General features: G+C 44.0%; 1 protein-coding gene across 1 annotated transcript in view; it reads left to right on the top strand.

Annotated features, from left to right (window-relative positions):
- The window catches only part of LOC126095097 (cholinesterase 1-like), a 100,573-nt gene extending 87,120 nt beyond the window's left edge, over window positions 1–13,453 (top strand). The window contains exons 9-10 of the mRNA XM_049909793.1: window positions 2,554–2,686; window positions 13,155–13,453. Of these exons, the coding sequence (XP_049765750.1) occupies window positions 2,554–2,686; window positions 13,155–13,305 (284 nt within the window). The 3' untranslated portion in view covers window positions 13,306–13,453. The remainder of the gene's footprint in view (window positions 1–2,553; window positions 2,687–13,154) is intronic.
- The last annotated feature ends 555 nt before the right edge of the window (window positions 13,454–14,008 follow it).

Here is a 14,008-nt window from a genome sequence, read left to right as displayed (position 1 = left end):
AATAGGTCGAAAATAAATAAATCGCCAGGTGTTGATGGGATTCCAATTTGGTTTTACAGACAGTACTCTACTGCATTGGCTCCTTACTTAGCTTGCATTTATCGCGAATCTCTTGTCCAACGTAAAGTCCCGAGCGACTGGAAAAAAGCTCAGGTGACGCCTGTACATAAGAAGAGTAGAAGAACGGATTCTCAAAATTACAGACCAATATCCTTAACATCGGTTTGTTGCAGGATTCTCGAACATATTCTCAGTTCGAATATAATGAATTTCCTTGAGATAGAGAAGTTGTTGTCCATGCATCAGCACGGCTTTAGATGGTATCGCTGCTGCGAAACGCAACTCGCCCTTTTTTCACATGATATCTTGCGAACCATGAATGAAGGGTATCAGACGGATGCCATATTCCTTGACTTCCGGAAAGCGTTTGACTCGGTGCCCCACTGCAGACTCCTAACTAAGGTACGAGCATATGGGATTGGTTCCCAAATATGTGAGTGGCTCGAAGACTTCTTAAGTAATAGAACCTAGTACGTTGTCCTAGATGGTGAGTGTTCATCGGAGGTGAGGGTATCATCTGGAGTGCCCCAGGGAAGTGTGGTAGGTCCGCTGTTGTTTTATATCTACATCTATCCGCTGTTGTTTTATATCTACATCTACATCTTTTGGATAGGGTGCGGCTGTTTGCTGATGATGCTGTGGTGTACGGGAAGTGGTCGTCGTTAAGTGACTGTAGGAGGATACAAGATGACTTGGACAGGATTTGTGATTGATGTAAAGAAAGGCAGCTAACTCTAAATATAGATAAATGTAAATTAATGCAGATGAATAGGAAAAAGAATCCCGCAATGTCTGAATACTCCATTAGTAGTGTAGCGCTTGACACAGTCACGTCGATTAAATATTTGGGCGTGACATTGCAGAGCGATAAGAAATGGGACAAGCATGCAATAGCAGTTGTGGTGAAGGCAGATTGTCGTCTTCGGTTCATTGGTAGAATTTTGGGAAGATGTGGTTCATCTGTGAAGGAGACCGCTTATAAAACACTAATACGACATATTCTTGAGTACTGCTCGAGCGTTTGGGATCCTGTTACTGGTAGGTTTGATCATCACGGGAGTGTTACGGAAATGCTTCAGGAACTCGGGTAGGAGTCTCTGGAGGAAAGGAGGCGTTCTTTTCGTGAATCGCTATACTGAGGAAATTTAGAGACCAGCATTTGAGGCTGACTACATTACAATTTTACTGCCACCAACTTATATTTCGCGGAAAGACCATGAAGATAAGATAAGAGATATTAGGGCTCGTACAGAGGCATATAGGCAGTCATTTTCCCTCGTTCTGTTTGGGAGTGGAACAGGGAGAGAAGATGCTAGTTGTAGTACCAGGTACCCTCCGTCACGCACCGTATGGTGGATTGCGGAGTATGTATCTAGATGTAGATGGATGTCCTTAATTACGCATACCTTAAATAATACACACATACAAAGTCAAGTTCTTTGAAATGTGGAAAACGAAATATGATTCTTATATAGATAAGACAGGACAACCTGACTTACGCTGACTAACCGCATTTTTGGGCTATTTCTGGCTAGAGAAGGGAATGGTGCGGGTGGAGGAAAGGGGGAGGGGCTACTACCAGAACTGAGCTAGTTCCACGATTTTTAAATTCCCACTCGACACCCTCTTTCGGTTTTACGTCTGACGCCAATGCCATCTTGCATTTTTAAATTTCGCATTACTGCCCTGGTAGTATTTTTCAAATTTCCCATCACTGCAATGTTTAAATTTCCCTCCAACACCGTGTTGCATTTTATACTCTCCCATCATCAGCCATCTTGGATTTATGAATTTCCTGTCAGCACCATCTTGGATTTTTAGCGACTTTAGTACCAACTAGTGGGAGGAACTGTGTCCTAGAGGCCCCAAAGATATAATACTTACAGACCTAAAGTGGTCAGTCGAGAAGTGGGTAGCGTCTAATGCGTGACATCATAAGTAAATATCGGTACCTAAAAGTAACATTAGGTAATTTGCTTCATTACCTTATTGTTTTTACCTTTACCTGTAATATGTCGCATTTCCACTCTGAACTTACAGTAAAGTCACTGGTAGTGTCCCAGCCTACATTGCCATTAGGTACTCCATACGAATTGTAGGATTTTGCTGCTATTTATTTCTAATTTCAACGAGATCTCTGTTCATGGTATTACGTGCAGAAGAGGCAGGAATTCTGAAAGTTTAATTTCAATTTTCCTATGATAAACGAAACTGACCTACTGTTCGTCCTGTGCTACACTAAATGTACTATTCATTGCTGGTGCATAGGGAGACGTCACATTATTCCTTCTTAAGCAAATATTATATAATTTTGTAGAAAATTAGGAAGTGTTTCCTATTTAATGTTAATTATTACTGGGTTTTCCTGAAGGCGATATAATGGGCATGGTCTGACAAATCATATGCTTTGTCTTGCAATTAAAAAAAGAATATCTACTAACATCACAATTGCTTTAATTGATTTCCCACGATAAACGTATAAATATTTTACAGGTATGATACATGCTGGGGAAACTACGTATCTGTTTTCGGACGGGTTATTTAAACCAGGCACAGAACCTAATTCCAACGATTTGAAAGTCTCAGATCAGATGACAACACTATGGACCAATCTCCCAAAATACAGGTGAGTATATCATCAAAAATTTTTCTCATTTACTTTTAGTTAGTAATAGCTTTCTCAGTCAACTACTGCTTGAACAGAATATTAATTTGTTGTTTTTGTAACCTTGGCGTGAACAAATCATAAATTATATAAAAAAAACCTATGTTGCTACAAAGGAAAGTAGGTATCTTTGTCACCGAAAACAAAACGTTGGTCAACATGGTGTCAGTAAGACCAACAGGTATTGTAGAGGACTTTATGGTAGGAATGTTGAGATTAAATGCTTGATTTAACGAATAGTGCTGAACTGAAATTACTAAATGCATACGCTGGCGCAACTTATAATACATTGTAGAGGCTGATACTGATCAACACGGATGTTTACTCATTTGGTCGATGGTCTATTTTTGCACATCAGTCCTGTGACTGGTTTGATGCGACCCACCATGATTTCCTGTTCTGTGCCACATCTTTTTTATCAGAATAGCACTTACAGCCCACATTCCTAATTATTTTTTGAAGGCATTCCTATCTCTGTCCTGTCCCATAGATTTTACTCTCTACAGAATCTTCTCATACCATACAATTTGCTTCCTTGCATCTTAATACGTTTCCTATCATCTTGTTCCTTCTCCCTGATCGTGTTTTCCACATAATGTTTTCCTCGACGATTCAGCGGTGTATCTCTTCATTGCTTAACACCCTGCCTAATTTTCAGTATCCTTCTGTAGACCAATTAGCAAATGCTTCGATTCTGTTCTTTTCCGCTTTTCAGAGTTTAGTGCGAAACAGTTCTTTCTAAACAATGCTATTAGGATTGTGGGTATCAAATGAGCAGCTTCTTCGGAGACGTAGCTGTTGTGTTGAGTATGTGCATAGTTGTGTTTGATGATGATGATGATGGTGGTGGTGGTGGTAACGGAAGAAACATGGTGCCAGTACGTAAGTTACTCTTCCCGAATAGCACCAAGACGGTCATCGAGAGTAATGATCCACTGGGACAACTCACCATCAACAGTGTTACATGCCGTCGTCGCTCTATATGGTGCTTCACCAAGGTTTGGAAGCAGGACTCATGCGTAGAGTCTGGCAATGAAGGAGCGTACTTTATCAAATCGTACAAACATTCAAATATTTCTTTAAGTGTTTCTATAGTTGAAGAGATTAATCAGAAATGGTTAAAACGTAAATAAAGATTTTTCCGATGTAGTAGGTGTTCCGCAAAATAAAAATAAATGAATAAATAAGTTGTGTAAGTTTTCTTGATACGCTGTTCTGGCACTCGGGCACAGAAACGAAAATCCCATCCCACAGCAGTCCACACATACAGACTGCCTGTGTAGATTTAACTGGGATATAAAGAAAGTTAGTGTTCAAATGATTTGAATGGCTCTAAGCACTATGGGACTTAACATCTGAGGTCATCAGTCCCCTAGACTTAGAACTACGTAAACCTGACTAACCTAAGGACATCACACACATCCATGCCCTAGGCAGGATTCGAACCTGAGACCGTAGCAGCCGCGTGTTTCCGGGCTGAAGCACCTAGAACTGCTCGGTCACAGCGGCCGACAAAGTTAGTGTGACCCTAGATGAAATTTCAATACAAATGTTTAAAGTGGGACTTGCTAAATAACATACGAACTCTCTGTGTAGAAATAAATTCCGCAAAATTGGAACAATGGTGTTATTATTGAACATTATGAAACATAAAACTAATCGCCCATGAGCCTCCACTATTTAATGTACAGGTTTATCAATCAAATTATCGCTCATCAACTGTTAATAAAATTCAATTTTAACTAGGAAAAGAAACAAACTCCGTAGACGTTTAAGCAGCGCAATGGGTCATTGGCAAGAGGCGAACTAAATTATAGAACGGAACAATGAATATTTATCAAAATTTAGTGAAGGATTCATAACTGTTGAATCACCAACACTGTTCTAAGCTGTCCTAGAGCAATTGTTAATGGATCATATAGGATTCGCCTTTCTTTTTCCTACGTTGTCATTAGGTTTCTTTTATGTCAGTCTGTCTGTTCGGTACATATTTTGCAACCGATTTTAAACTAACTACCGATGAGCTACAGACTTGAAATTCCAAAACTAGCTCAGAACTGAACAACAATGCAATATTAACGCGCTTTGTTGTCTGGTGTGTGTCGGAGGGTACTTTATGTGCACTTCCTCTCCTGTTCCACTCGCGAAAACGCTTCTTATTAATGGTGATTGCTGGTAAGCTTAAGAGTGCGCTCGCATCTCTCTCATTTTTACCTACATGATCAAATGGTTCAAATGGCTCTGAGCACTATGGGACTTAACATCTTAGGTCATCAGTCCCCTAGAACTTAGAACTACTTAAACCTAACTAACCTAAGGACATCACACACATCCATGCCCGAAGCAGGATTCGAACGTACATGATCTTTTCGCGAGATACATGTATGAGGAAGCAATGTATGGGTTAAGTCATGTGAAGTGAAACTAAAATAGACCTGCTATTTACCACAGATCTCAGTTGTAATCTCATCAAAACATTTGAAATCTATCGAAAAATTTCACATACAAACAAAACTAAATAGCAGAAAATTACTATTTAATCAAAAATGAATTTTTAATGTACCACAATTTGAAATTAGAATAACAAGTAGAAAATAATACGCACTGAAACAGCCAGGATACTGCGCCGAGCAAAACCACCAGCTTGCAACCTGAAGAAAGAAGAGGTACAAGCGATTAATAATCTCAAAGCCGACAAGAGCATATTGGTACTGCTTGCCGATAAGGGGAATGCGACCGTCGTAATGAAGACCGATGGTTATGAGCAAAAGATCCGAGACCTATTAGATCCGACGACATACCGAAAACTAAGCGCAGATCTGACGCAGCGTATCACACGGAATACTAATCTGTTAATCAAGGCGTCTTCTCTGCCGGCGGGCATATAGAGAAACCTGCGCAACACAGAAGCCCTCCCACCTCGGCTGTATGGACGACCTAAGATCCATAATAACAACGCTCCACTAAGATACTTAGCGCTCCTGGCTCACCGACGTATAAAGTGGCAAAACAGTAGGCCCCTCTGCTCCAGCCGCACGTGGGGAAGACCGACGCATACACTCACTGCTGAAGAAACTGAAACTTCCAGCCAACGACATCCTGGTCAGCTCTGGTGTTGTTTCTTTGTTTACGAAAGTACCAATCAGTGACGCTCTGGAGCACATCGGTTCCATTTTCCCGCAAGACATCACAAAGCTCTTCCATGCATGTCTCACCACGAGATATTTCACGTGGAATGGCAATTTCTACGAACAGCTGGAAGGCGTCGCCATGGGTACTCCTTTTAGTCCAATGGTGGCAACTTCTTTATGGAACATTTCGAAGCACAGGCACTGAACTTGACGACATGCAAACCTAAGGTGTGGTACACATACGTCGATGATACTTTCGTTGTGTGGAGCCATGGTGAAGAACAGCTCGGTGACTTCCTAAGACAGTTGAACAGCCTCCATGCCAGCGTTTTTCGTTGCGGCGGGATCTTCTCATGAAATTTCAATCACCAGTTTTCTCCTCCGATTGCGAAAACATTCTATTGGCACCCACCTACATAGGGAGAAATGATCATCACGATAAAATAAGGGAAATCAGGGCTTGCACAGAAAAATTTAAGTGCTCGTTTTCCCCGTGTGCCGTTCGAGAGTTGAACGGTAAAGAGACAGCTTGAAGGTGGTTCACTGAACTCTCTGCCAGTCATTTTATTGTGAATAGCAGAGTAATCACGTAGATGTAGATGAGATGTAGATAAAATTTGCCATGGAAGTAGAAAAGGAAAAAAAAACCTGCCATTTTTAGATGTGCTGGTCACAAGGGATGGCGAAAACCTGGGACACAGCGTTTGTCGAAAACCGACACACACGGACCGATACCTGCACAAACTATCAAACCACCACCCGAGCCAGAATAGAAGCTTGATTAATACGCTCACGCGAGCAGGACGTATATGTGAGCCACAGCACCTCAGGCGCGAAATGCAACACCTGAAAAGTGTTCTGAGGAGCAATGGGTATTCCACAAATTATATTAGAAGTGTAACAGAGACAAACACTCGGCGAAGTAAGGAATGAGAAAAAGAAATCTCGGGTACGGCCTTTCTGCCATACATTCCCAGAATGACGGACAGAATCGGCCTTATATTGCGCAAACACGGCGTAAAGACGTTTTTCAAACCGACAAGGAAGATCAAAGAACGTCTTAGATCGGGAGAGGAGAAAAGGGACCCACGTGCAATGTCGGGAATATACCGGTGCCGACAACTGCGGCTGGTACCAGTGTGTGACTACTGAGGCACTGGAATGCTATGGCATCGTAACAGCAGCTGACAATGACGATGCTCTTACAGACGCAATAAATGGTCATCTCCGCAGCGCAGTGAGGCTTTATGGCTGGGCTGGCATACACTGCACGTGGTCCGAGGCAGCTGGCAGGACTTTCAGGCACCCAGTGCTGAACCGAGGATCAACAGAGATTGGTTGGAGAGTCAGGGGGTGGCACCCCGTGGCCTTGGCAGTTCCAGTTCGAAGCCTGGAACCATCAGGGCTAGCTGATGTCCCGTAGACCAGCGGCTTCACCTAGTTGATGATACTATGGTGGCTTAACGTCACATTGGACTGATGACTGGCATGGAGACTGTGCTGGCTGAACGTATGACGCCGAACGGATTCTGCTTCTACCAGCTGCACTGGGAGCATAGATACTCCGACCTGTGGTGTAATGAGGTGGGCTAGGTGCATATCACGTAGCTGTGGAAGTGCTGCATCGAGCCACAGCATGTAGCAACCTAGCCCAACACTGATGGAAGAACCTCGCGTTGCAGGGTAATGAGCGACCGCCATTCCAGTAACCGGATGTAAGACAACGTCCACCGCTGGCCCGAATATCCCTTCGTTGGTTGGGCTGGATCCTGAGGGTGCTGCGATACAATTCAACAAGGAAAGGATAAACTAAATGGAAGAAAATTGATAATATTCTGCTAATCAGTTGTACTCAGAAAAAATAACATACCGAGAAAATTAGTACAACTTAACGATAACGTCGTAGATCAATTGGTCAGCCTCTGAATTGGGGAAGTTAAAGAATACTGCTGGATGCCTAAGTAAATAACTTGGAATGCGTTTGCTAAAAACAAGCTTCTGAAGTATCTGTAAATGAATACTTGAAGCCAATGGTGTAGCTAGTTTTCAAACAGGGCAACGAAGCATGAATTTCTAAAGACAACAAAGAAGAATGAAAGTACCTTTATATCATTATTCTCTCCTACACAGTCTACTGATTTGGAGCATGGCCATTGTCAAACGGTTCCAAAATGCACTTAATTATATGAACCATTCGAATAAGAGAGTTGTGACTTTATGAAGCATAAGAATATCCTCCTTTGAGTGGAATGAGTTCGTCACAGCATCTCCGATTAAACCCCACAGTGGGTGGCTGAACTGGCGAATTTTTCTCAATCACCTCCTTATATTTTAGTTCAAAATATATACAGACGTTTCTACGAACCAAGGTAAAATTCATAATGTTAACGATAAATTCTTGAAATGCCTGCTGAAAGTGATGAATTTTACGCAAAGTCAAGGAACAAAACGCTGCTGCATACGTTTCAGGTTAGGACACACATAATTAAAAATCTTGAATAATATGCGTCAGTCGGCTCCAGCACAAATAATAGCAGTATCAAATGTGATTTCTGCACGAAGCCATGCAGCACACACGACATCTGATGATGCTGATCATTGTGTCAAAAAGCCCCGTAACAAGCGAATACAGACTTTCGTGGAAAGGTGCTCCCAGATCGAGAAGGGCCTGTAAGCAGCAACACGACTCATGAATGCACCCAAAACAAGATCTCTGATCATTGCATGTGATGAGATGTCTGCTGTCGAGACGAAAGCTGTGTGGTCGAGATTTTAGCGAACTTATAGAATGGTGTCGTTTCCTATTACGAGGAAACGAGGAGAGTCATAAACGTAAATGGTCTCATCTCAACCTGTACGTACCTAATAGAGGTATGTGTGTGCACCACTTTTACACATACACTCCTGGAAATTGAAATAAGAACACCGTGAATTCATTGTCCCAGGAAGGGGAAACTTTATTGACACATTCCTGGGGTCAGATACATCACATGATCACACTGACAGAACCACAGGCACATAGACACAGGCAACAGAGCATGCACAATGTCGGCACTCGTACAGTGTATATCCACCTTTCGCAGCAATGCAGGCTGCTATTCTCCCATGGAGACGATCGTAGAGATGCTGGATGTAGTCCTGTGGAACGGCTTGCCATGCCATTTCCACCTGGCGCCTCAGTTGGACCAGCGTTCGTGCTGGACGTGCAGACCGCGTGAGACGACGCTTCATCCAGTCCCAAACATGCTCAATGGGGGACAGATCCGGAGATCTTGCTGGCCAGGGTAGTTGACTTACAGCTTCTAGAGCACGTTGGGTGGCACGGGATACATGCGGACGTGTATTGTCCTGTTGGTACAGCAAGTTCCCTTGCCGGTCTAGGAATGGTAGAACGATGGGTTCGATGACGGTTTGGATGTACCGTGCACTATTCAGTGTCCCCTCGACGATCACCAGTGGTGTACGGCCAGTGTAGGAGATCGCTCCCCACACCATGATGCCGGGTGTTGGCCCTGTGTGCCTCGGTCGTATGCAGTCCTGATTGTGGCGCTCACCTGCACGGCGCCAAACACGCATACGACCATCATTGGCACCAAGGCAGAAGCGACTCTCATCGCTGAAGACGACACGTCTCCATTCGTCCCTCCATTCACGCCTGTCGCGACACCACTGGAGGCGGGCTGCACGATGTTGGGGCGTGAGCGGAAGACGGCCTAACGGTGTGCGGGACCGTAGCCCAGCTTCATGGAGACGGTTGCGAATGGTCCTCGCCGATACCCCAGGAGCAACAGTGTTCCTAATTTGCTGGGAAGTGGCGGTGCGGTCCCCTACGGCACTGCGTTGGATCCTACGGTCTTGGCGTGCATCCGTGCGTCGCTGCGGTCCGGTCCCAGGTCGACGGGCACGTGCACCTTCCACCGACCACTGGCGACAACATCGATGTACTGTGGAGACCTCACGCCCCACGTGTTGAGCAATTCGGCGGTACGTCCACCCGGCCTTCCGCATGCCCACTATACACCCTCGCTCAAAGTCCGTCAACTGCACATACGGTTCACGTCCACGCTGTCGCGGCATGCTACCAGTGTTAAAGACTGCGATGGAGCTCCGTATGCCACGGCAAACTGGCTGACACTGACGGCGGCGGTGCACAAATGCTGCGCAGCTAGCGCCATTCGACGGCCAACACCGCGGTTCCTGGTATGTCAGCTGTGCCGTGCGTGTGATCATTGCTTGTACAGCCCTCTCGCAGTGTCCGGAGCAAGTATGGTGGGTCTGACACACCGGTGTCAATGTGTTCTTTTTTCCATTTCCAGGAGTGTACGTTTACTGCCTATCGAAGTGTCTTTTTCACAGATTTTTTTATAGACGGAAATGGTCACAAGATTCTCACCAGATTAAAACACGCATTATGCACTAAGTACATCTACATCTACATCTACATCTACATCCATACTCCGTAAGCCACCTGACGGTGTGTGGCGAAGGGTACCCTGAGTACCTCTATCGGTTCTCCCTTCTATTCCAGTCTCGTATTGTTCGTGGAAAGAAGGATTGTCGGTATGCTTCTGTGTGGGCTCTAATCTCTCTGATTTTGTCCTCATGGTCTCTTCGCGAGATATACGTAGGAGGGAGCAATATACTGCTTGACTCTTCGGTGAAGGTATGTTCTCGAAACTTTAACAAAAGCCCGTACCGAGCTACTGAGCGTCTCTCCTGCAGAGTCTTCCACTGGAGTTTATCTATCATCTCCGTAACGCTTTTGCGATTACTAAATGATCCTGTAACGAAGCGCGCTGCTCTCCGTTGGATCTTCTCTATCTCTTCTATCAACCCTATCTGGTACGGATCCCACTGTTGAACAGTATTCAAGCAGTGGGCAAACAAGCGTACTGTAACCTACACCCTTTGTTTTCGGATTGCATTTCCATAGGATTCTTCCAATGAATCTCAGTCTGGCATCTGCTTTACCGACGATCAACTTTATATGATCATTCCATTTTAAATCACTCCTAATGCGTACTCCCAGATAATTTATGGAATTAACTGCTTCCAGTTGCTGACCTGCTATTTTGTAGCTAAATGATAAGGGAACTATCTTTCTATGTATTCGCAGCACATTACACTTGTCTACATTGAGATTCAATTGCCATTCGCTGCACCATGCGTCAATTCGCTGCAGATCCTCCTGCATTTCAGTACAATTTTCCATTGTTACAACCTCTCGATACACCACAGCATCGTCTGCAAAAAGCCTCAGTGAACTTCCGATGTCATCCACAAGGTCATTTATGTATATTGTGAATAGCAACGGTCCTACGACACTCCCCTGCGGCACACCTGAAATCACTCTCACTTCGGAAGACTTCTCTCCATTGAGAATGACATGCTGCGTTCTGTTATCTAGGAACTCTTCAATCCAATCACACAATTGGTCTGATACTCCATATGCTCTTACTTTGTTCATTAAACGACTGTGGGGAACTGTATCGAACGCCTTGCGGAAGTCAAGAAACACGGCATCTACCTATGAACCCGTGTCTATGGCTCTCTGAGTCTCGTGGACGAATAGCGCGAGCTGGGTTTCACACGACCGTCTTTTTCGAAACTCATTACCGTCATCTATGAGGATAAAGTTCATCCATTGACTTCAGTCTTGTGTATACGCTGTCCAGTCACATTAACGTGACCCTCTGTCAAAAGCCTGAATAACCGCCTTCCACAGAGCAGACCACTACAGCAAGATAGTCAGTGAGGTTCAGAAAGGTACCAACAGGGGAGTGAACCATGCTAACTCCCGTCCATGGCCAACTTCGCTAAGTTACTCAGTTGAGAATCCATGGTGCGAACAGTCCGATCGAAGTGATCTCACAGATTCTTCATTGGGTTTAAATACAGCAAATACAGGGAGTTTGCTGACCAAGAAGTACGGTAAACTAGTCATGGTGCTCTTCAAACACGTGTGTACACTGCGAGCTGTGTGACATATTGCATTGTCCTGCTGGTAGACACCATCGTTTCCAGGATCAACAGCCTGCATATAGGGATGGACATGGTCGCCAAGGATTGATTCGTGCCTATGTTGATCCATTGTGCATTCCAGAATGACGAGATCACCAAGAAAATGTCAAGAAAACATTCCGCAGACCATAACGCTCCGTCCACCGTCCTGGATCCTCTCGACGATTTTTGCAGGGTCTTTGCTTTCTGACATTTTGCGCCCTACACGCCATGGGCCATTTATCATCTAAAAAGACAACCTGTCCCCAATTTGTGGACGTCCGGTTGCGGATCTGGAGTGTAAATTCCAACCTTCGTCGCCGATAAACTGCAGTAAGCACGTGTGCAGGAACCACACACCTCTGTGGAGGACCCATATACAGCAATGTTCACTGAACGGTCGGCGGCACGCGAACAGTTTACAAACTTAGCCGTTTTGGAAATGCTTCCACCTTTGACCCGAAAACCAATGAGCACGCCGTTTTGGACGTCAGATAAATAGCTCCGTTTCCATCTTACAAGAGCGACTGCACTGTTTGCCGCACCTCTCTAAGAGTGGTTGTTGCATATTAACGTTGAATATAAGTGGTGGCCAATTTAATGTGACTGGGCCGTGTAAATTAAGCGCCCTTTGTAAACACTTTCTCTTCTGACAAGCAGTAAACATCACACACTTGGTCCGTTGCCTCACTTACATACAGCCTCCCTGTTGTCTTCTGCAGACAGTGCTCAAAGCAATAAATTTTTCGGCGGATGTAATCAAAACTGATGTAACTGCTTGTACTGTATTCCTCTGCCATCGTTTGTATAAAAGCATTTATCGATCTTAGGCCTTTAGTTGTCTTTGGCTGAAACTTATGATTTCGCACTTGTAAACAGACGACGTTGCCATAGTTTATAAAGATAGGGAAGACAAGTATTTAACCGTCAGCGACCTCTGCGGGAGTTAAAGCCGCCCTCGTACTGTTTACGAGGTGACTGTGACACCCTGCTGCCATTTGGCTATGTGGTCTGTCCCAGCTTTGTGCAAGTTGCGAATACGTTTGTCGATATCAGCGCTGTTTGTTGGTGTGCAGCTGTACCAAGACAACCACGTATTAACTTTGGTGTCCACAATTTATATTCTCTCGAGCTAGGCGTGATTCTTTATTTTCTCACACGCCAAACAAATCGTTTCTCTTCCCGTACAAATACAAGTTAAGAGTTTAGGTTACATTTGATTCAGATAAACTTTGTTATGGTTTCTGCTTGACAAAGACACGCACAATGCACCAGAAAATTGTCAATTTCTTTTCCAGGGATCCGGCACCACCTGCAAATCCCGTGGTGTGGGAAAAGCTGACGGCTAATGCTTCCAACTATCTTGATATGAAACTCGAATTTGTGACACGTCAAGACTTGCTCAAGGAACGGATGGAATTCTGGAGAGGAATACTGTCTTCACACTGAGTGATATACTGTGATATACATTCTCATGTACTGCTCAACGTAAAGTGAATGTTGCTTCTGTTTCGTCTGTAAAAGAATTTATCTTCACTACATCAGTCACAATTTCATTCAATGTGCCTTAACAAAGTTTGTATGACGAATTCTTAAGATGTGGCTGGTATCAGTAGTGATGTGTGATTTGTAATCCTCCACTATGTGATAAGTATATTACTATGTTCAATGAATTGGGATCTTCAATTTTTGATCCAGTTGTCACTCTGAGAACAACTGGTTGTTGATTGTGAACCTATACGTACATAATATTTTTGTCATCTGAATTCGACGTAAATATTTCTAAATAGGTATAGGCAGCTATAATGGAGCTCCACAAATATATATATATAGGAGTAAAAGCGGCGATGAAGATTATCAGAACGCGTCAACTGGCGGAAGAGGCAGGCTTTTGTATAAAAGCACCAGACTGTAGCGTCTGTTCCCACAGTGGGCGGCTACAAAAGGCGTCTGTACCACATGTTAGTGGCGGCCTCATAATTCTAAGCTAAATGTTCGAATTTTTATCATGAACAGGTTCAACTACCTTTCCCCAAACTAGACTTTAACCTAAGACAAGATAGTAAATTTCATAAGAAAAAATACTCCAGGAAGTAACCAATCTTCCATCACTATTCATGGCGGTGCAACTAGGCCTTTGGATTCTAGAGAG

Source organism: Schistocerca cancellata, chromosome 8 (genome assembly GCF_023864275.1).
Source record: "Schistocerca cancellata isolate TAMUIC-IGC-003103 chromosome 8, iqSchCanc2.1, whole genome shotgun sequence".
Taxonomy (NCBI): domain Eukaryota; kingdom Metazoa; phylum Arthropoda; class Insecta; order Orthoptera; family Acrididae; genus Schistocerca; species Schistocerca cancellata.
This window is presented reverse-complemented; position numbering and strand designations above follow the sequence as displayed.